The sequence below is a fragment of the Misgurnus anguillicaudatus genome, chromosome 20, assembly GCF_027580225.2.
Source record: "Misgurnus anguillicaudatus chromosome 20, ASM2758022v2, whole genome shotgun sequence".
In the NCBI taxonomy this organism is placed as follows: domain Eukaryota; kingdom Metazoa; phylum Chordata; class Actinopteri; order Cypriniformes; family Cobitidae; genus Misgurnus; species Misgurnus anguillicaudatus.
Window position 1 is genome coordinate 23246179 of NC_073356.2, and position 24813 is coordinate 23270991.

Below are 24813 nucleotides of genomic sequence, written 5' to 3' on the forward strand. Positions count from 1 at the left end.
CTTGACAAGAAAGCGTGTGGTACAAACCTGAGGATTCTTTTTAACACGTAACACGTTTATTTGGAATGCCAGAGAAACATATTATGCGCCTGTGTTATTTAATTTGCGCCTTTTTAGCAAATAACCCATCAGATATTAAAATTCCCATCAGCACTTTTTTGGAATTGAGCTCTCACGCTAATTTGCCTCGTTTAGTAAATCTGGCCTCAGATAAATAAATACTAAAAAACTATATTGCTCATTGTTATTTCACGTTAGCCATGCCATTTATTAATGTTCACAAATACAACTTATTGTAAAGTGTTACTTAAATAAATATATACTTAATTCACTTACATAAACTAACAATGACCAGTGTAGTTTTTTCAGCATGTATTAAAGTTGCAGTGTTTAAATTCTAGTGGTGAAGTTGCGAATTGCAACCAACGGCTCAGTCCACTGCTCACCCTTCACTTTTGAAACACATAGAGAGGCTACGGTAGCCACCACCAGACAAACATGTCATCGTTGGAGACAACTTAGTAAAAAAATAGTGTCTGTTAAGGGCTTCTGTAGAAACATGGTGGGCCAAAATGGCGACTTTCAAATAAGGGGACCCTTAGTGTATGTAGATAAAAATGTCTCATTCTAAGATAATAAACACATAACGGTTCATTATGAAAGGTCTTTATACACCCCTGATAATATAGTTTTGAATATTATTTTACATTTCTGTCAAGAGATCCTTTTATAAATTACACACTGCACCTTTAATCTTAATGTGTTAATGTTAGTTATAATACAATTGTTCATATTAGTTCATTGTGCATAAATAATGTTAATAGTTACAACTTTTGAAATTAAATGCTGTAGCAGTATTGTTCATTGTAAGTTCATGTTAGGTAATGCATTAACCAATGTTAACAAATACAACCTTGTAGTTATCGTTTTCCCTTATTAATTGAATCTTTAAGAGGAAAGCTCAAACTCTTTCTACTTATTAACAACTTTCAGAATGACTTATCCAACAATTATTTGTAGATGATTAGTCCATAATAATTAAGTTATGGTGAATATCATTATTATATAGAGGTCCATACTAATGCACCGTGATAGTTTAAAGTGACATTGTATAAACATATGTGTCTGTTGATAGGAGAGCTCCATTTTCCACTCATTATCGTGACATAATTACACTGAAAATACATTTGCATCAAATTCAGTTAATCTAATTCAAGCATAAATTAATTCACAACGGACATTACTCAGTATGTTAATAAGCCTGAATGGTATTGAAGCAATCAGCGCAGAATAACATACTAATGACTTTAATATACTGTAATGCAGAAGAATAAGTGCATCAGTGCAGTTTACTTCTCTGATATCCCAAAGCCACAAAACAATATTCATCCATAAGTGTTTCCCAAAGCACAGTGTGTAAGCGTCGCCATATCATTATATGTAGGGTCTTTCATTTTGTGCTCTGTAAATATTTTAAAAAGAAGAAATCTGCTGCATTGGAATTGCTGTAAATGGCCATCTTCAAATGAAAGCAGCTTTTAAAAACAGGATAAAATGATAACAAAATGATAATGCATTCCCGCAGAGCGCGCTCCAGGAATCATGCCCGGTGTCCACAACAGAAACCATTCAGCCAAGGCACTGGACATTATTACAGAAGCAAAAGCCCGGCCAAACACTGCAGGAGAACAGCAGAGAGTTACAGCCCTCACAACACAAAAGAAAATACGGGAAGTGAAGCTATGCTTAATCTCCATCTTTACTGGGACTTTCTGAAACGTTTAATCCATCACCGAAAGACACGGGCCGGCTCACTGTGCAACCCCACACAAAAGGAAGAAAATCACACACATTTGTTTTTCTGTAACAGTGACTCCACACTGAGTTCTTTTTATTTTATATTCTGCTGACATTTTATACTGTGTTGGTATTTTCTCTCCCGAGCTTTAAACTTTATCCCCGCACAAACCTTAGACAATTTTTAGATTTAAAGAAAGATTACTTTGGCTGTAAGCTACTATCATCATAGGGACCACACAAACATTTTTGAACATTGAGGAGACCACGCAAACACAAAAGATGCATGCATACATACAGTATATGTGACCCTGCCTGTGAAATGCAGGATAAGGTCTCATAATCTAATTATGAGATTTGAAGCTTTAAAGTTTGATTTTTAATCATTTGATTTCACATGGATTTTAATCGTTGGTCTTACTTAGTCAATATTAAGGCCCAATTCCATTTCTACACCTTACCCCCACACTTTCCCTACCCCTCCGTTTAGCAGATTCACGTGAAGGGCTAAGGATGTCCCTTTTTTTGTGTGTTGGTGGAGTAGGGGAAGGCGTAAGTGCCAAATACACTCACCTAAAGGATTATTAGGAACACCTGTTCAATTTCTCATAAATGCAATTATCTATTCAACCAATCACATGCTAGTTGCTTTAATGCATTTAGGGGTGTGGTCCTGGTCAAGACAATCTCCTGAACTCCAAACTGAATGTCAGAATGGGAAAGAAAGGTCATTCAAGCAATTTTGAGCGTGGCATGGTTGTTGGTGCCAGACGGGCCGATCTGAGTATTTCACAATCTGCTCAGTTACTGAGATTTTCACGCACAACCATTTCTAGGGTTTACAAAGAATGATGTGAAAAGGGAAAAACATCCAGTATGTGGCAGTCCTGTGGGCGAAAATGCCTTGTTGATGGTAGTGGTCAGAGGAGAATGGGCCGACTGATTCAAGCTGATAGAAAAGCATCTTTGACTGAAAAACCACTTGTTACAACTGAGGTATGCAGCAAAGCATTTGTGAAGCCACAACACGCACAACTTTGAGGCGGATGGGCTACAACAGCAGAAGACCCCACCGGGTACCACTCATCTCCACTACAAATAGGAAAAAGAAGCTACAATTTGCAAATTGGTTTCTTGAACATGACAATGAGTTCACTGTACTAAAATTGCCCCCACAGTCACCAGATCTGCCCTGGATGTGCATCCCAAAAATCTCCATGAACTGCAAGATGCTATCCTATCAAAATGGGCCAACATTTCTAAAGAATGCTTTTAGCACCTTGTTGAATCAATGCCACATAAAATGAAGGCAGTACTGAAGGTGAAAGGGGGTCAAACACAGTATTAATATGGTGTTCCTAATAATCCTTTAGGGGAGTGTAGGACCTCACTTCAAAAAAAAGGGGTACGAATTTTTCCAACATGACTCCTCATGTGAGTATAATTCAAGTCTTTTTTTCACATTAATAAAGTTTTTAATGACAAACAATATTTTATGCTACATTCATGCAAAAAATCACTCAAGTTTGCTAGCATATCCCGTGTTACTAATTGCACAATAGTACAGCAAAATAGACAAATTGCATGATCGTGTCCCAGTTCCCCAGTCTGCTCCTGTTCCCGAGGTGGCACACCGGGAACTACAGGGATTGCCAACAGAACGCAGGAACAGAACGCAGGAAACCAGAACATGAATAGACGGATGTAACTAAACTAATATGACTACAGGTAAGAACAGTGTCTTTTAAATCTTTTATTAGTAATGAAAATTGCATCTACTTTGACGTGTGACATATGGTATGATGTCATATGACGGTGTAGTAGTGGTGTCCCATTTCTCAGAGGAATCCTATCAATCCTATTAATTTTTCACTCTGTTTCAAGGGACAAGGGGAAGGAGAAGTAGGCGTAGGGGTATGAAATAGAATTGGAATTGGGCCTAAAGATATCACTGTTATATTTTAATATTATGCTCTTTATGTAAAAAGCATACACACACACAAAACAGCTGGACAAAACAGTGTATTTTGATAAATGCCTATATAACTGGTGCTTTCATTTGCTCAAATGATATGTAGCAGGTTGAACACAGCAGCTGCCCAATATGTTAACAGGGAATCTGATCCACCTTACAAACCACCATCTGGGAATATGATTAAAATGCAAGGCGGCTTCAAGCCTAATGCATTCCTTTAAATTCCCCACTTCACTCCCCGAGACATCCTCATACATCTCCACACTAATGGATTCCCTCATCTTTATAGTCATTGGGTGAGGCTTGATTCAAATCCACTGTATTTAAAATTCCCTATGGAAAGAGAAAAAACAGCTCCTTGTCCTTGAGCACCAGCAATGAGACACCGAACACAAATCAAACGCAGATCTTCCCTTCATATTGGACGTGCACTTAAGTACATACAACACCGCCTTTAATGTCCAATCGGCCGGCCTCTGAAAGATTCTGGCAGCCATTTTGGTTCTAATGCACAGCTCTAAGTGAAATTCTCACCCCATCAATATTGTGGCACATGCAGCTGCCTTCGAATACAAAGAGAGAGAAAGAGGGATGAATGTGCTGATATTAAAATTCTGGAGATTTCTGCTGGTGGCTATGCAGCACATATGAAAGTTGCTCTCTACTGTAGGTAAAACAGCCTGAGTACACACGAGATGAGGCAGTGCTAAGTGGATTATGTCCGACATCAGCAAACACTTTGTACTTGGCTCTATAATAAATGTTTAAGACTGAAGATTACATATTATATTTATAAAAATAAAAATTTGTTTTTAAATAAACTAAAAAAATGCATTTGGAATACATGCTTGCTGTTTCTGAACCCAGCTTGTAGCATTTTGCAAACTAATATTTGAAAGAAATGCATTCTTATTATCTCATTATATACCATTATAGCAATATATCCCTTATATTACACTCAGTGTAAATAGCCTCAGCAAAATGATTATTCAGATCTCAAAATGAATGTAATATAAAACGTGCATGTGACTTATATCTTTAATAAACCTCATATACTGTAAATAGTCTTACAAAATATTTCATAAACAGTATATGTATATCTTATGTAGAAAAAATAGTAGGCCTACAGAATAAGAAAATAAAATTGAATAATGACCTCTATGGCAATGTTTAACCATGCTAACTTTAATATTTATATTTTAAAGGTCACATTCTTTCTGATCCCATTTTTAAACCCTAGTTAGTGTGTAATGATGCTGTAATAGCATAAATATTACCTGTAAAATGATAAAGCTAAAATTTCACTGCCAGGCGATATATTTTCTTTAACAGAATTTGTCTTTCAAAGCCTACAGCGAAGGGCCGATTTGGACTACAGCCCTCTAATTCCTGCTTTAAAGGGACTGTAAGTAGGATTTTAAGTGTTTTATTAATCAAAATCAATGTCTTTATTCATGAATATGTCCTCGTTGGTGACTTTGCCAGTGATCTAACTTTTCTTTGTAAGCTAAGAATTTCTCCTCTTTACTTACATTGAAGTCCAAGGAGGCATCCCCCGTACTGATAAACTATAATAGCAGAGAGGGACAAAAAGCACTAGCCTACCAACGCGTTTCCACAACGCGTTTTCATTCAATTTCATTCAACACGTGAAACCAGCTGCAACGGACAAGGAGATCAGTGATTACATAACGGCTACTGTAGTTGCAACACGCATTTGGAAAGGCGAGGCGCTAAAGAGCACTGTTCGTTTGAATGCAAAATACAATTCCACCACTAGATGGGGATTCTATTCTAAATCCTACTTATTGCCCCTTTAATGACGTCACTAGAACAGTTTTTTGACTAAACTCCGCCCACAGGAATACATCAGTCGCCAGCTAAGCTAACGGCAAGCTAAGCTGCTATCGAATCACAACACACTTAACAAACTACACAATCAGATCTCGTTACGTATTTCTGAAGGAGGGACTTCATAGAACAAGGAAGACATCAGCACGTTTTGAGGACAGTAAAAACAGCGCTATACAAATAAGGAAATTGTGTGAGTTACTGTGTTTTTTACACGTAAAACATGAACACATGTTATATTGCACACTGTAAACACAAACAAAGCTTCAAAAACACAGAAAGAATGGGACTTTTAAAATACAGGCTTTTAAATGCAGCCAGGAAAAGCAAACGAGAAAGGTCCGTGCAGTATGAAGCTTCAGAGCCCTGCTAGCTATATACGCTAATTGTCTGTCCTGCGCAAACACACCTCAGGCCGCTAAGCCCTCAAGGGCGGTCAGAGGTACAGAACGAGCGGATCACTAGCGGATTAGCTAGGATCCCACCTGACTAAGCGTGATGGGGTCTTGGCAGGAATTCCTCAAGAAGAAGATCCATTCTGAAGGACCGTGACACTCCAGAACACAGCAGCTCCTGCCAGCCAATGCTGTCCGAGGTTCTTATCTTTTACTTGGCAAAGCTGACAGCTTCTGGTTGCCTGCCACCTTCACTTCGGGTCGGTTGCTCTTGGAGCCGCCTGAGGTCTGCAAAGCCGCTGATAAATGCCCTAGCGTTGGCCATTCCAACCCATTGAATGTCAGAAGTGCAAAAACACTCCACACTCCTCTACTTTAATGGGTTTTAGACCATGCAACATTTTCTATATTGTTGATATAGGTTGAGTCGTGTGCATGCATGATAAAAAAACATTGTGTCTTATGTATATGCAGTAGAAACCATGCATATGGGCGAGTAGGAATCACAGACCCTTAGCCCCTATAACCCTACAGTCACATTAGCTACAAGAGACAAATGCAAATGCTGAGCGATGCGACAACGCCAATCGGAGTGAAGGGGCAGCGTGACGTAGGTCAGTGGCTCGAGTCGAAGAAAATAATTCAAGATGGTGGAAAATGCGTATTTCTGTATATATTTGTTATATTTTGTTACTTTTATCGAGAAATAAATACTGTTAAATCCAAAAACATTGTTCTTGTAACTAAACAATGAGTGTGTTTTCATGCACAGTCTTACACTGATTATACTTAATAAACTGATAACATGTGGGGTCATGTAAACGAGTAAAACGGTTTTCTTTAATCGGGGAAAGCCCATAAACGGCGTAAGCAAAAACTGATCGGCACAGGTAGATTTTTGCTCATTACCCCGATTTCGCGTGGCATGTAAACACCTTAACCGGCTTTCTCGTGGTTTTGTCCGTGTGCGCATGTCTCCGCATGTGAAAAATAAACGTCAGACGCGGAAGTAAGCACAAAGTAACGCATAAAAGTCTCTGCTCTATTAAAGCAGTTGGCAGAGAAACTGCGAAAATAAAAACTGATGTTATATTTACAGGTTCTGGACACACGAAAATAGATAAAACCATATAGTTAAAACTGATATGCCGTCGGCTTTTTGATCGACTATTATGTACTATCCCATGTAAACCAGTTGTCTGCATAGCTGGTTTATTGATTTTCATGTAAACGAATGAAAACAGTTTTTTATAATAAGCAGATTTTTGATAGTTATCCGCTTATTCTGTGCATGTAAACGTACTCAATACCTCTGAAGTGACTTTTGATGCTGCTTTACTGTTGCCAAGCAACCAGGAGTAGGCATGCCCAGGAACGCCCATCAAGCGAGTGCGTGTTGCTCTGTGTCGCTCAGTTTTGTAGCTAATGTGACTCTAGGACAGTGTTTCTCAAACTTTTTCAGCCCAAGGACCACTTTATCTTCCAATTTTTGTCTGAGGACCACCTAACAGAATCCCACTCTAACACTCCCCCAAAAAACAACAAAATAGGGAGGATAAGCTAAGTTTAAGTTTAATATGCAACTTCAAGTTTCAAGTCAAAAACTAATTTTTTAAACACAAATGCAATGCTATGTTCAGAAATTATTATATGAATTTTATTTCATTTGAAAAAGTAAATGTGAAATTAGTTGCAGCTTAATATGAACAACAAACTTCACATGTGGAAAAAAACTGCAATTAAACATACTATAACAGCCTAGGTCCCACTTAATGTCATTCCATAGAGCCATTAGTTTAAAACTGAGGTGGTGGGTATATGAAGTCTATGGTTGTAACTATTGTAACAATAAAATACTGAAAAAATTTTCCACTTTATGTCCAAAATCACTGAAATTACAGGGATTTTACACATGAAACAAAAACTAGTACATTACAAAACTAATAGATCTGTGGATTTTAGCTGCTTTCAGTTGACGCTTGATCTTTTATTTTGACTCCTCTTTGGTTAAGCCAACCGATCCATTTTTACGTTATTAAAACAGAAAGGCAAGAACTGATATCACAGTTTCGCAAGTGCATTAAAAATCTACTTAAAGGAATATTCCATTTTCTTAAAAGAAAAATCCAGATAATTTACTCACCACCATGTCATCCAAAATGTTGATGTCTTTCTTTGTTCAGTCCAGAAGAAATTATGTTTTTTGAAGAAAACATTGCAGAATTTTTCTAATTTTAATGGACTTTAATAGAACCCAACATTTAATACTTAACTCAACACTTAACAGTTTTTTCAACGGAGTTTCAAAGGACTATAAACAATCCCAAACGAGGCATAAGGGTCTTATCTAGCGAAACGATTGTCATTTTTGACAAGAAAAAATATATACTTTTAAACCACAAATTTTCGTCAAGGTCCAGTCCAGCGCGACCTAACGTAAATGCGTAGTGACGTAGGGAGGTCACGTGTTACATATATAAAACGCACATTTGCGGACCATTTTAAACAATAAACTGCCACAAAGACATTCATTTGTATCAGTTGACATACAACAACGTAGGAACGGTCCTCTTTCAAGACGCTTGTAAACACTGGGGCGGAGTTTCGCATTCGTCCTCTGTGACCTCTTGACGACATGACGTATTGCGGTGACGTCGTGGGGTCAGCTGGCGCATCACGACCGGATCTACATGACGAGAAGTTGTGCTTTAAAAGTGTATATTTGTTTTTTTTATTGTCAAAAATGACAATCGTTTCGCTAGACAAGACACTTGTGCCTCGTTTGGGATTGTTTGTAGTCCTTTGAAACTCCGTTGAAAAAAACTGTGAAGTGTTAAGTTAATGTTGGGTTCTATTAAAGTCCATCAAAACTAGAAAAATTCCGCAATGTCCTCTTCAAAAAACACAATTTCCTCCGGACCGAACAAAGAAAGACATCAACATTTTGGATGACATGGTGGTGAGTAAATTATCTGGATTTTTCTTTTAAGAAAATGGACTAATCCTTTAAATAAGTGACGATTGTATAAACACTTGGCTAGGTCATCTTTTGGCGGACCACTGGGGGGGTTTCGCGGACCACACTTTGAGAATTATTGCACTAGGATAAGAGGCTTCAGCTGAGACATTAAAGGTGCAAAAACACCTGTTGACAATTGAGGACAGCTAAAATTCCATAATTGATCAAAACCATAAACATTTATTTAATGTGCGCCAGTAACTATTATTGCAATGTATAATAAGAAAATGTTATCTCTTCTTGTACTCTGTCCTGATATTAAATGGCATTCTGAACACTTTATTGTGGAGTTCAATTATGTGTTTATTTCCAAAACACCAACTTAGTGGCTATAAAATGCAACTGTGACTTGATTTTTCATGTCTGCAATGCAATTTACTACTTGTTGCTTATTACTAGTCACAACTGTGCAAGAGACAGTGGCTGGTGCCCTGGTGCCCATAATATGCCCTTGAATATGCTTGCTCATAAAATTTTCTGTTTGCCCTTTATAACTTTGTTTGTTAAGAAAATTATGGCATAAAATTATGCATTTTGCATGTGGTTATTATGTATTCAATCAAATCTTTGCGCGCGAGTGTACGTGCCGAGTGATTCAGAAGTCTGTATCGCTCAAGGTCACCCCGACGGCACTTCCTGCTCAGAATGCTGCTTCCGTCTGAGCGCTGTAGATTTCCCAGAAGTGTACGTCAGTTAGTGTGCCAGAGAAATTGATTGGAACGTGGAATGCATAACATGACTCTCAATTGATGCTCAATTCACTTTGGTCCCCCCCAACCCCTTGTTGTTATTTAAGCCTTTGGCAAGAAAATGAAGAAAAGCACAAATTATATGAAAACCACCTTTATGCAGCCAGTCTATAAGAAATGGCTTTTCAATGACATATTCATGATGGATTATGATGAGTATTATCTTTATTTCAAACTCAAGAGTATAGATACAACAGCTGCATACTGTTTATTTATACTGTAGTATAATCATATCACAGTAGCCGGGATACCAGCACACAATATATAATACCATGTCATTAGATAAAAAGAAAGTTATTACCCGTAGAATAAAAGAAAGTTTATGTAGTTGTTATGTAAAATGATCACAATTTATAACACAGTAGACTCCCAGTGCAGTAAACAGTTAGTGTGGCCACCTTGACCTTTCTTAATATGTTCAATATACTGCTTTCCCCTGAGTGATAGAAGAGGACATAAGTAGTCTAATCTCATCATCTCCAAAAAGAAAAAAGGATAAATTGAGATCAAAAGTAATAAGCAGTTGTCGGTGGCTAATGTCTGGGTAAAGTGAGAAATTTCTCGTTGCTTCTCTGACTCTGACTGAAAAGGCTGTATGGGATATCCGTTTCTAGACAGTGGTCACTTCATTGAACGTTTTTACCTTTCAACCCTGAGATGTGTCAGTTTTAAATCCATTTCAGCATATAACAGAAAAGACGGAGCGCCACGAGAAGTTTGAGTCAAGTTCATGGGCATTCTCACGACACGCTGGATCTAATCGCTCTTGTCGCATTCTGACTCGGGCTGAACCGACGGCGCTCTGAAACGCTGACAGGCCGAGAGCTTGCTCGCTCTATCTGAGCATCTGAAACGCGTCTGAGACTGTCAGAGAAGCAACGTAAGCCACCCGGCCCTTAGAAGAGCCAGACAGTGGATCCAGAGAAGAACTGACAATGTACAAGATATCAACTGAGGCTTAGAGGAACTTATCTCGGAGGATTAATCGAGAGGGGAGATGTAAACATATGAGGTCAGCACACTTAATGATAAAGTCTGCATTTGTTCAGCATCTCTGCCGTATTGGGAACATTGTGTCTTAAACTATCCCAATGTGATAAAGATGCTTTAAATCGTGCTTTATATAGACAGGTTCAGCAGCGAGGGCTTTTGTGGACTAAACGTAACTTTCTGTAGACTTCCACATAGAATCAATAACAACAGAGTCCTTTTACAGTAGTTTATTTCTGATAATAAAGGGGGAAATAAATGACAAGTAAATTACATTTGTTCATATACAGTATTTTATCGAACGCGTAACAACTATTACACTGTGGGGTGGTTTCCTAGACAGGGATTAGCTTAAAGGAATAGTCTACTCATTTTCAACACCAAAACATGCTATCACCCCAACCAAGAACTGCCGACACATCCCTCCACCATCTGTGCGCGCGCACGCAAGCGCCGGAGCGCGCCGCGACGCCTCGACAGCACCCAGCCTAGCCCCATTCACTCAATGGCACCAATCAGAGACAAAGCCAGAAGTGACCAAACACATCAACGCCTCCCCCATTCGAGACGAGCAGCCACACGAGCAAGCCTGGTGGTACAAAACAAAACGCAGCGCCCCTCTAAGCGGATTCAAAAGAGGAACCATAATCTACGGCGCAATAGCACCTTTGGGATTACTTCGACTCGCCTGAAAAGTCCGCTCCCCTTCTCACTCTCATAATGGGAGAGGGAGGGTGTTACTGCGCCGAGTCAAAGTACTCCCAAAAGTGCTACCACGCCATAAAATATAGTTCCTCTTTTAAATCTGCTTAGAAAAGCGCTACGTTTTATTTTGTACCACCAAACTTGCTCGTATAACTACTCGTCTTAAATAGGAAAAACGTTGATGTGTTTGGTCACTTCTAACTTTATCTCTGATTGGTACCATTGAATGAATGGGGCTAAGCTAAATGCTATCGAAGCGTCGCAGCGCGCCAGAGCGCTAACGTGCACGCACACAGATGATAGAGGGATGTATCAACAATTCTTAGTTAAGGTAATAACATATTTTAATATTGAAAATGAGTAGACTATTCCTTTAAGCCAGGACTAGGCGTAAGTTTATTAAGGAAATATAACTTTTTTTAACAAACATGCCTTAATAAAACATTACTTGTGTGCATTCTGAGGCTAAACAAAGGGTATTTTAAGATATGTCTTAAGATAATATTTTGCTCTATTTGATAACGTAATACGTTAAACACTATATTAGAATAGATTAGGAAGTACCCCCCAGTAAAATAATTGAATGTTTATTAAAAAAATTAATTTACAAAATAATCGAACAGATGTGTATGTACTTTAAACAACCCCTACATTTTTCCAAATTCCTTTTTGAGAACCAAAGAGCCTAAGAAATTACCATATAAATATATCTCGACTATCATTTCAATTTTCCAGCACACCTGCCATTGCTCCTCTTAACCTTTCGTGCTGGGTAACAGCAGGCCACCGGCACGGCGACCTGCCCAGAATGCTGAGCCACTTCGAGTACAAACCACATAAATAACCCGGCCAATCACAGAGCACTAAGAATGCAGTCGAGAGAGTGGAGAATCATCCTTTATTAAAGACATCAGTTACGCATCGCTGGAGAGCTCTGGACTACCTGTGGTTCTTCCAAGTTACTACTGTGTCCTGCTTTTGACTAATCCAATAAGAGCTAATCACTAAATGGCGGTGACCCAGAACTGCGTGAGAGAGAGAGATGTCAAGACAGTCCCTAAATGACAGCCCAGATCTGGAATTACTACAGGGGTGGTGTCACCGAGTGCACGAAAAAGGTCAGGTAGACGTTAGTTTGCAAAACAAATTAATTATTCACAGCGCAGATTAATGTGCTGCAAAGTCAATGGCACATAAAATGAAGCGATGAGGCAGGTTTATCTGTTGATCTGGGTGAATGAATAGCGCAAACACTGGGTACCGACTCTCGCTTTATTTCACATCTACATGTATCAGCAGCCTCGGATGTCCGCTGCGCTTTGTTTACGCAGCAATCAGCATTGAAGAAGGAACGGCTTATCTACATAACATGCATATTCAAATCAGGCTCACCGGCTGTGTTAAACAATCCTCTTCGACATCTCGCCTGCAGTTAAAAGGCCGCTTCGTATAAATCGCTGTAAACAACGTGTTCACATTTCCCTGTCACGTGCCCAAAACCTTGCGTCACATGACGGTTAATCTTACAAGCACTTAAATTGGCAAGGGGATGTTTTACCGCTTCGATCAGTGCTAAATGAACCCGATTGATCTGAATATCATGCTTTCCGAATAAGATGTAATTAAAATCTTGGCCTATGTTCAATTTATAACTTCACAGTAAGGAAAGTCATTTATGGGATCAATAATGTTCATTTCCCGAACATATTACAGAGCTGTGTGCAGAACAACATTGGATTTTTCTTTTAACAAATGTAACATGGTTCACGAAAGATAAACATAGTAATAATTACCTATCTTTCAACTATCATTACCAGAGTAGACAAGGCTTAAGCGAATGAATCAATAGACCTATTTAAGCACAATCAATGAAACATTATGATGATATAAACATTCAATGCTTCCGGTATGACTAATACATTCACAATTCGAAACACACGATGTGCATGCATGACAAAAACACTATATTTAAAAAATAAAGTTTGCTGTTAAGCATGCAAGAAGCTCTTGAGAGCCAATCGATAACACTTGAGAGGAATGACGCATGGGATTGACGAAATACTGACAAGACGTCGCTACAGCTTGCACCCAACGAAACGACATATGACGGATGATTATGGAATTCATGAAAACAGGTGGTGAAGGCATTTGGACTCACCATATTGTCGGCGGTTCGGATCCCTCCACTTCCAAGTAATCATATTTTTCCTCCGTCTGGAAGTCTGTAAAAATGATGGAGATGGTGTCGCCGGGATCAGCAAGTATGGTCCACGTACAGTCCGCACTATTGTAATATTCACTCGGGAAACTGGGACTCGTAATGATGCCACTTGAACCCCTCAGTGTATCACCACATGTGTCCTCAGCTGTCAACCAAACACGAAAAGATTTGTGTTAGGAATCGGCCTTTAATTTCTACACATATGTGTGCATTAGAAAATGACAGCTGAACCTTTGGGACCAGATTGAGGTGACTTTTTGGACATATTTTACATTCAATTGTTGTATATATTTTAACATATATACATAAAAATTGTATATATTTTCACATATATACGGTATGCATATATTAATCAAGCCAATTAATGTTAAGGATTTAGCCAAAATAGTAAATATGACTAATTCAAGTATAAGCAAGAGCCACAGTTTTCGGATGGTGTCGTTTATTATTCCGACACACCCTGCTTTTAAAACAGGCTCAGTTTAAGGCTGTCCCATGATTTCTTTTATCATGTTTTAGTGGGGTAGTGGCTCTTCCGGGAGCTTGTGAAGCTACGGCCCTCTCTTGTCTCATATTTTAAATGGGCTCCATCAATATTAGGCTTCGAAAATGCAAGGTCCCAGCTGTATTTCCTAACGGACTCAGGGCTCGGAGCCCTGGTCCCTTCTGCTCACAGGTCTCCAATTAAATTTGAAAGGCGACTTTTGAATTTACCAATCAGAGATTTGAATTTGGGTTTCTCGTGAAATCGAGATGCATTATAACTACGTACAGATAAAGACACATGGACTATTCTGTGCAAACATGATAAATTATATAGAAATAATTTATACAAACAAGCATCTGCTTATATGTACGTACAGTCATGACACTTTGCCATGTGAACGTACATATAGTGTGTACATAAATACGTGGAAAGCAATCCCCCTATTTGGAAAATCGCTTTACCTACATAATAACAGGTGCAACAATCTTGGCAACAGGGAGATTCACAATTAAACAATTAAGGAGAGACACATTGACATGCCCAGAAACGCATACATTTGCATACATATTAGAAACATACAGTACATACACATTTCATGCATTCACAGACAGATACAGTATGCTCCATTGCACATGCATGCATTTAAAGTCTCAATAACATAAACAATATAACTACCCATATAAATAAAGTATGACTATAGAGTGCATTGAAGGACAAGGATAGCTGTTGGGGCCTGAAAATAGCTATTTGAAACTAACTAGCAGTTAGTTAGGCTCACCAATCACCATGCTTGTATTACATATGGGCATTTGTATCAAGTATTAAGGGTTCATATAAACTCTGTTATTAATTAGCTTCTCTATAGACTATATCACATACATGCTGTTTCCCATTTCTTAATTTGAACCTTAAGCTTAACCCTTACAAAAACACGTGAACATCAGTAGATTTAAAGCAAAATGTATGAACCTTTTTATATAGTAATGTGTACAATTTAATGTTTTATTCTATTTGTTTGGACATTCTTGAAGAAAAGTATAACCAAACCTGTCCACACAAAAACACAAACAAATATTAATGTCACTGAGCATGTGATTGACAGACTCTTACAAAATCTATTATATTACAAAGGAACTCAGGAGGCAATAAAGACAAAGATGTTTGTGCATGTGTGCGTTTATATATTATGTGTGTTTGTGCAAGTATAAGATTGCATATTTTTCTACTTCTCTCAGGCCTGGCTTCACAGACAAGGCTGAGCTAAAGTTAAAGCCTAAGTTAAATTAAGATGTTTAAGCAAACATACCTTAGAAAAGACGCTACTGGTGTGTACGGTCAGTTGAAACAACAAACACAAACAGTATGTGTGCTTGTCAATCACGGCGCGAAATCTGCGGGCACGGATTCCGTTTGGCTCTGATCATAAGTTATCCAGTCAGTGTTGTATAAAGTGTTGACTCGGACTTGCTCCTCCCGCAGCTAGTGACTCCTCCTTCCAATTTTTTTTGTACGTTATCAGAAAGACTCGGTAAAGCTAATCTGTCTTTTATAAACCTGATAAAACTAAAGACTCGGAGATACTACTCTATAGGTACTCAAGATTAACATCAGATACGCAGAAACAGCGTGTGTTATGGACGCTTTAAATTTATAGTGGCGGTTTCCCGGACAGGGATTAGACTAGTCCTAGACTAAAATAAATGTAAGAGTTGTCCAAACTGAAAGCAACTTGCACTGACATATCTTAAAATACATCAGTGCCCCTTGTTTTACTTCAAAATGCAAGGCAGTAATGTTTTAGTAAGGCATGTTTGGCATTATATTTCTTAATTAAACAAAGGCCTAGTCCTGGCTTAAGCTAATCCCTGTCTGGGAAACCACCCCATAATGTTTTATGACATGTAATCAGGGCTTGACATTAAAACAGTTTTTTACTAGCCATTTAACATTTTCGCTGGCCACAATTTTTGTTGGGGAAATGCATGCTAAAATGGCTTGATTTAGAGTAATGTAATGTACTTGATTTACCTACTTGTCAAATGCAAATTGACAACCCAAATTAAACACACAAAATGGCTAGTGCAGGGGTGGGCAAGTACGGTCCTAGAGAGCCGCAGTCCTGCAGAGTTTAGCTCCAACCCTAATTAAACAAACCTGAACAAGCTAATTAATGTCTTTAAGAATACGGCCTTGATAGCCTTGTGTGGTTTTTTCAAGGTTGGAGCAAAACTCTGCAGGACTGCGTCTCTCTAGGACGTCTACCCCTGGGCTAGGAGTGTTGGCTCTTACCTGCCAAAGCTGAAATCTACACTCATTTAGTGGGATTAAGGGGTTGGCATGTGTTAATGTATATGACCTGTGATGTAAACCCTATGGTCAAGATTTTTGTGACTGTAGTAAGTGTTTGGGTAGCCTTTTGGTGTGCTTCTTTGTACGAAGTCACAAAATACCCTTGAAATTCAGAATCACTTGTTATTAAAAGAAAGAGAAAAGCGACAGTGTGGTTAAATATATGCTAAGGCAGATAGGCCTAAACATTTGCATTATAATGTGGAACCGTGGACTGTGAGGCTCTGATAGATGCCTTCAGGGAAAAATTTGTGTCAGTCATTTGTAAATCAGTTCTGCATTTCCATGCATATCTCAGCATTCGAAATGTGGAATAGCCCTGCATTTCAATCCAGGTGAAATAACAACATAAGAACATAGAGGTCATCTGCATTTTTCATAGTTAATACGCAGCCAACATGACTTCATATAAAATATTGCAAAGGCACCTTAATTTCTGTTATAGTGTAATATGTCACCACATATACTGTAGGGGTCTAATATACACAGGCAGAGTTACAGTTTGCAATATGCATGTCTGGTCCTTTAACATCATTTAAACTAACTACCTGCAATTCTTCTGCTAGGTGATAACTTTAATAGTAGATGCAAAAAAGAAAAACAGTGTGTTGAATTTAAGAACAAATTGTCATCTTGTAGCCTCCACTTCGCAGGTCTATTTCGACTAACAAGTAATAAACGACAGACATTTTCACACCAAGTTGCCAGTCTCTAGCCTCTTTCAAACAGTAATTTCGGCAAATTACCATAAATTTACCAGAATGACAGATAGCATCGTACCAGTAAATTGCTGGTAATCTTACAACTTCTCTTACTGGTAAATAGGCAGGACCGATTTACCATTACTTGAAAAAAATTGTCCTTTTCGCACATGTTCTCACAACTGCAAACCAGTAAAGACTTTATGTGTAAAAGGGGCCAAAAGATAAAAGGGATATTAAAGGGATGAAAAAGTTAGTTCTTAGATGCCCGAACATTTGAAAATTCTAAAAGTGGCGGAATAAAGAAAATGTTAATTGGGTCAATGACGTGACGTTAATTATTTTGTGTCCGTATGGTTCAATTAAATGTAAAAGGGTTAAATTTCAAAATAAATTTGCAGATTACTTGCATACATTCTCTTTTTTGAGGACAAAGTCTAAAATTTCCGGTTTTATTACATTTTGAAAGAGTATTTGGGGGATAATTGCAAAAATGTCAGTGTGGTGTAACTGGTCTGTGTCAATTGGTGTAACTAGTATTTTTTTATGAAAATATAAATATATTAATAAAAAATGCGGAATAAAATATAATCATCTAGTTTAGTATATTATGATTTTTTACATAGCCTACACTGAAAAAAATTTTTTTAAGGTTAGTGGTTGCAATCAATTTATTTAAGCTACATTTAAACAAAAGTTTTATATTTTATTTTACTGTACTAATCTTTTTTGTTTAAATGTAGCTTAAATAAATTGAGTGCAACCACTTACCTTAAAAAATTGATTAAATTTAATGAATCATTTTTTTCAGTGTACATTTTTACATCATTTGTCATGATGATTAATTATTAAAAGCTGTTCTCAGCATATATCATGACAAATATTACAAAAATGCATTAAAATGTACTTTTTTTTAATAATTACGCTTACATGTCATCAAGATGGCTAAAATATTTAATTTTTCTCATTCTTTAGCACAATTAGCTGTTACACCATTTGACATTTTCAGGTCAATTCAGCCTTAACTTTCATAAAAATGGTGCAAGTGTAATTTTTTATTGCATAAAATTAACATAAATACACTGTGCATTGAAATAAACCTGGAGCGTGCTTTAAAGGGGACATTTCACAAGACTTTTTTAAGATAAATAGATAAATATTTGGTGTCTCCAGAGTACATATGTGAAGTTTTAGCTCAAAACACAGCATAGATAATTTATTATAGCATGTTAAAATTGCCACTTTGTAGGTGTGAGCAAAAATGTGCCATTTTTGGGTGTGTCCCTTAAAATGCAAATGAGCTGATCTCTGCACTAAATGTCAGTGTTGTGGTTGGATAGTGGAGATTAAGGGGCGGTATTATCCCCTTCTGACATCACAGGGGGAGCCAAATTTCAATTAGCTATTTTTTCACATGCTTACAGAGAATGGTTTACCAAAACTAAGTTACTGGGTTGATATATTCTTCACATTTTCTAGGTTGATAAAAGCACTGGGGAACCAATGATAGCATTTAAACATGGACAAAGTCAGATATGTCCCCTTTAAAAACAAGTTTATTTTAAAGATTTTTGAATTTCGCATCTTGCCAAACCATTTTTGTCACTGACCCAAATGCATACAGATATTTCTCTTGGTGTGAAGTAATTCATAGAAATACATTAGATTGTGTAAATATCATAAAAACTCATATATCTGCTATGAATAAGCCTTGTGAAATGTAAGAGACTTTGCACAGACTGCAACTTTTGCAGCTAGTTTGAAGAACTTTATCACCCTTACACATACTATATTTCCCACTCCAGCATCAAGTTGCAGGTGTTATAGACACAGCTCTGGGGCAAAACCATGAATTGAGATGTACTGCAATACTGGTATAAGAGCAGATACTATGATACAGACAAAAACATGTTAGCAATTGATTGTTCAGGGGCCCGTGGGTTGAGATGTAGTGCCAGTGGCCTAACACTCTCCTGTCTGTCAGCTAAAGCTCAGCCTGACTACACTACTGTATATACTATATATAATGTAGCTATACATTGCAATAGCCCTTAAGTGATTAGGGGCCAATGTATAAAGTACACATATACTATACATATATTTTTTACTTATTGGATTTTGTCACCGACACGACACAAGTATTATTGTTGTTAAAGATACAAAAATATGTGTATATATACAGTAGGTATTGTCTTACTATCCAAGGGGTTCAACAACATTGTTTTTTATTACATATCGCAAAGAAGCCCACGATTCCTCTGCACCGCATTCCATCACAATGTCTATTTCCTTTATTTTCTGTCTTTATGCAATGGGCCGTCTACCCACATATTGTGCTCTCGGTGGGGGGGGGGGGACCTGTCAGAGACTGAAGGTGGTATCCAGGCGTGATGGAGTTGGTGTATAATCCATGTGATGTGACAGATGAGAGGGGTGCAATATGGTGATTGAGCTGCTCTGAGCTACACTGGGGGTTTCAGTGTAATCCAGTCACTGAAGAGCAGGAGAAATGAAAAACGCATTCTGACTGCAGAATGCTTGGCTGAAGTGTGGGTAATATTTATTAATGTGTGTTTGGGTGCATGTACAGTGTTTAATACCAGATGCAAAAAAATTTTTGAATTAATTATATATTCATAAAATATATATTATATAAAATATATATATATATATATATATATATATATATATATATATATATATATATATATATATATATAATTTTGCATATCCGTGCATAAGTCTTAGGTCACTATGCCACTAGACTTGTTGTTTTTGCAATTGTATAGTGATCATGTAAAATTATTTCTCAGTCTCTTTATAAGAATACAACCAGAAAATACAGGAAATGTGTATGTAGTATTAAAAACTGTATAAAAGTATAAGCTGAATACTTCCCCTTCCACTTGAGCAATAGCAGGCAGCTACAGGATCTCTTAAACCTAAACCTAAATGAAATTAAATCTTAATTTCTCATTCTAATCGAATGACTTCAGGACTTTAGTCTCCAAAAAAAAGCTCAAGATGTGTTTCATGCCAAGAGAGGTCACACTAAATACTGACCGATGCCTGAAGACGACATTTAGTTCTCAAAAATGTTTCTGTTTTTAATTTTGTGTATATATTTTTTCTGTATTTTCTGTTTGTATCTTAAAAAAAAGAGTAAAATATGGGTGAACATTAAACTTTGCTAAAACAAAGCTGGTGATGGTGGCCTAAGACTTTTGCACAGTATTGTAAATATACACACACAAACACTGATATATGTTAAGATATGTTTTTTTTTTTTTTAATTAAGGCAGATTAAACATGTATTTTAGTCTCAAACTAGGCTACACCCAGTCCGGGAAACTGCCCCCTAAATTATTATTTCATTTATATGGTCTAAAACAACTAATATGAGCACCTCTGGCCACTGAGCGAGATATTGAATACACAACGACACTGACAAACAGTCACATCTGGTCACTCGGTTACTAAAATCACATCTGCATCGCATTAGGGGTTCCTCCTCCTAAAATCAATCAGTTATACAGCATCCTCTATGACATCTCTGCAGTCTTTCCGAGCTATCTCTGGTGATAGTGTCATATTTTGTTTTCACAAATATTCATATTTGTGTTGACACTTTTTCCTGAGGGTGAGTGAAATGATGAACGAGCTGCCTCTATAAATGTGGTAAGTATGTTTCAGGGAGAACGAAGAAATGAAGTCAAGGCGGTGAAAGATATCTCGAAGCTTAGATGAGAAATGAGAAAATGTTGGACGCAGGTAAATGCATCTGCAGGAGCGAGCGTGTCCCTTCGTACGCTCCCTCTGAGGAGTTTTTTTAAATGTCAGCCCTGACAACCTCTACAAATGTGGGCATACAAACATATTTTCATGCTTTGGAGCACCCAGGAGGCATAAACCCATTTCGACTTCTTGATCTGCACTGCTGAGAGGACACTTTGAAATGACCGGGATGTAATAATAAACAGTTCCTATGTAGTGCTTTGGGAATTCAAAGACATCTCAATCTATCTATGTAACTCATAAAGTACATTTTTCTGTATTTAGACTGTTTGTGTATCTGTGTATTAGTGTGTATGTGGGTTATGCACATACTAAATGCAAGTGTTTAGACCTTTTTTGGGTAAACTAAGTTTTACTTATTTCTTTACTTACTTCAAAGCGATGCCATAGAAGAACAATTTAATTAAAGGTCTTCTAAGAACCTTTACTTTCTTATCTTTTCATAGTATTTTCCTACTACAAATAACCTTTGATGAAACACATGTAAAAGGTTATTTATGATTGACTGTTTTAATCTCGGGGTGAGGGCTGGGACAGGACAGAAAAACTTTGCTGGTTAAATCACCTGCATTCAGTGATCCTACTGTATATACAAGACCCTCACAAGCAACAATGAGGATGGCCACCCTGATTGTCCATTCATATCACAATCACCAATACAGAGTAACGCTACCAAGGGCATTGATGTAACAGGGCCTTCCCAGGCTAAATCATCTTCTCTTGAGTTGTTTGATTCCTCAATGCTCCGCTTGGGGGACATGGAATTTGCTCGCACAGTCCATGTCAAAACAAAGCCTACGATGTCAAGAAACCACAAAGTGTTATGATATCAGGCCCTACAGACTTCAGCACATTCAAGTGTCTCTTCAACAGTGTACACTTTTATGTCACTTTTATGTTTGATTTTGATTAAAACCAGCAGATTTTTCTTTTCTTTTTGTATATGAACATCACATGAAATCTGTCCTGGACACTTTTTACCAAAAGACTTTTAGCAAATGTTTTTGTTGCTCCTAAAATCTGGAAAATTCTATTTTACCTCCACACACAGCTACTGAATTGATTTTCAAATTTGAAAATCTGTCATAAAATATAAATAATTACATTTTAAAAGCTATAATATTTTTTTTTATAGCAATTACAGCATATCAGCATATTGTTAGCCAACAAATTCAATAAACTAGTGATAAGCAAGTATAAAATATATACATTTTACAATTGAAAATGGTACATATGGCAACATTGCATAGACTTTACATTTATGTTGAATTATTTAACCTGGGGATCGAACACATGACTTTGGTGTTGATAGCACATGTTGTTTACTGCTAGGGCTTATTATAGTTGTGCCACTGACTTAATTTATTCCGGCTACATGTACAACCACAAACAGCACATGTTGTCCCTGAGCTCCGTAACAACATCTCTCATAAAGGTTTTGCGACTTTAAATATTTAAAAAATTATCAGAAAAACACCTAACCTGTTTGCTGTACACCACACAAAATACCATTGATATACTAATTCCGCCGCCTCACCGGAAGTTTCACCCACTTTTTTTTTTTACAGTAAGCCCCCCAGAAACTTGTGGATAGTTCTGCGTCGTCGTCCACGTCGACGTGTAAACACACATGCAGACCACTTGAAGTTTAACCCAGACTGCTGGTAGCCAGTTTAACCCACAAACGAAGAAGAAACAGCAACTTGTTGTTTATGTTTTACCATCTTTGTTTTCACAGTCACAAACAGAAATACCTATGACGGGAGGGGTTTTAGTGAACCAATCACAGCGCTTGCAGTCCGTGAAGAACTGAAGTGCTGTTAAAAATTTGGCGAGGTGCACGTCAGGCTATGCAGAAGCTATGGATAACCTACGGCAATTGGACTTTTTTCAAGATCAAATGAGCCAAGAACAGTGTTGGGGGTTAACGCATTACAAGTAACGTGCATTACGTAATAATATTACTTTTCTGAAATAACAAGTAAAATAACGCATTACTTTATAAATGTACAGATATATTCAAGTGAGTTTTTTAAAAATGTAATGCAAGTTACTTTTCAGTTTTTTATTAATTTGATTAAAAAAATACTAAATTAAACTGAACTTGTTAACAAGCGCCTGAGCGGGAACAGTTTGAGTGGCAGGCCAGAGCTCGACATTTTTGTGATGAAAAATGCAATGCAATTGCAAGGCTTAAAAGAGATAAAGCATCAGCCAAGTAAGAAAAAGTAACTTAAAAGTAACGTAAGTATTACTTTTTATGAAAAGTAAATAAGTAACGCAATTAGTTACTTTTTTGTGAAGTAACTTAATATTGTAATGCTTTACTTTTAAAAGTAACTTTGGCCAAGACACCAATCAACATACACAAACATATCCAAATTTGATTTTTTTGTGATTTCCTTAATGTAAAGCCACTTGTAACGTTATAAAAAAGTGCCATATACAAAACAATTAAATATTTAGAGGCATATGCACTGTAAAAAGTGAAAAGTTTGATCATCTGGTTATACCTACATTGGTTATACCTACCTAAATATTAGGGCTGTCAAAAGATTAATCGTGATTAATCGCATCCAAAATAAAAGTTTGTGTTTACACAACATGTGTGTGTGTACTGTGTGTAAATATTATGTATATATAAATACACACACATTCATGTATATATTTAAGAAATATTCTCATTTATATTCTGTTTATACATACATTTATAGAAATAGAAATATTTTATATATAAATATAATATATTTTTCTTAAATATATACATGACTGTGTGTGTTTTTATATATATATAATAATTCTACACACTACACACACATATCGTCGCTGCCTGATGAAACTCACGTATGTCCAAAACGGTTACTTTTCAGAAAGTGAAAAAAACACTGTATATCAAAAGCAGTTGAATGTAGCGTTGTCATACTTGGTACGGCATATTTACATGTAACCATATTCTTGCCAGTGCCATGATATAATCCACATTTGACCAAAATTGAGTTTAAATGGACATGCGTGCATATTTTACAGTAACTTTGATCGATACGCGTTCTTCCGATCATTAATTAGAATGGCCAAGTCGCGTTTCGTATTGAAAGATGAATACGCTCAGTTCATTAAATAGCCTACGTCTTGGTTAAATACGTTTACTTTATTTAATATTAATTATAAGTGTATTAAATGTCTCTTGCAAACCATTAAGGGACAATGAATCAATACACTGACATGGTAATGCTACACAACAGGGGCGTCAGTTTGTGTTGAAAAGTGGTGGGGACAAAAGATCTTATAAAAACATTACTGCAGGACGGGAGAAATATTGAATAACGCGCATCAAAAATGGGCATAGCGTAGGCTAGTCAACAACAAGAAAATACTCAGCATAAATTTATAAACCCTCAACAATGTCGACTGCACACATCACACATGTAACAGTCCCTGCAACACCAGCTCAACCGAACAATGCCAAAGAACCATACCGTAGAAAACAGCAGCGCGTTTAATAAATGATTACAATGAATTTCATTACACATGTACAAGAAAACACACCATAAGCATGCTGCATACAATGCAACATATGTGACCCTGGACCACAAAACCAGTCTTAAGCATCGCTTGATTTTTCAGAACATTTTAACCAAATGCTTTCAAAGTGGTGGGGAAATCCCCAGCGTAAATATCACCAATGCTAGACAGATACTTTGTTTGCACAGTCCTACCGTAATTAAGTAACTCCTAGATGTTCGTCTGATGTCCGGGGGAAACCTTTACCTCGAAGGAAA

The 24813-nt window shown here is 37.2% G+C and overlaps 1 protein-coding gene across 1 annotated transcript in view; it reads right to left on the bottom strand.

Annotated features, from left to right (window-relative positions):
• Positions 1 to 24813, bottom strand: part of csmd3b (CUB and Sushi multiple domains 3b) — a 507791-nt gene that overhangs the window by 283979 nt on the left and 198999 nt on the right. The window contains exon 5 of the mRNA XM_073858336.1: positions 13640 to 13847. Coding sequence (XP_073714437.1) covers positions 13640 to 13847 — 208 coding nt within the window. The remainder of the gene's footprint in view (positions 1 to 13639; positions 13848 to 24813) is intronic.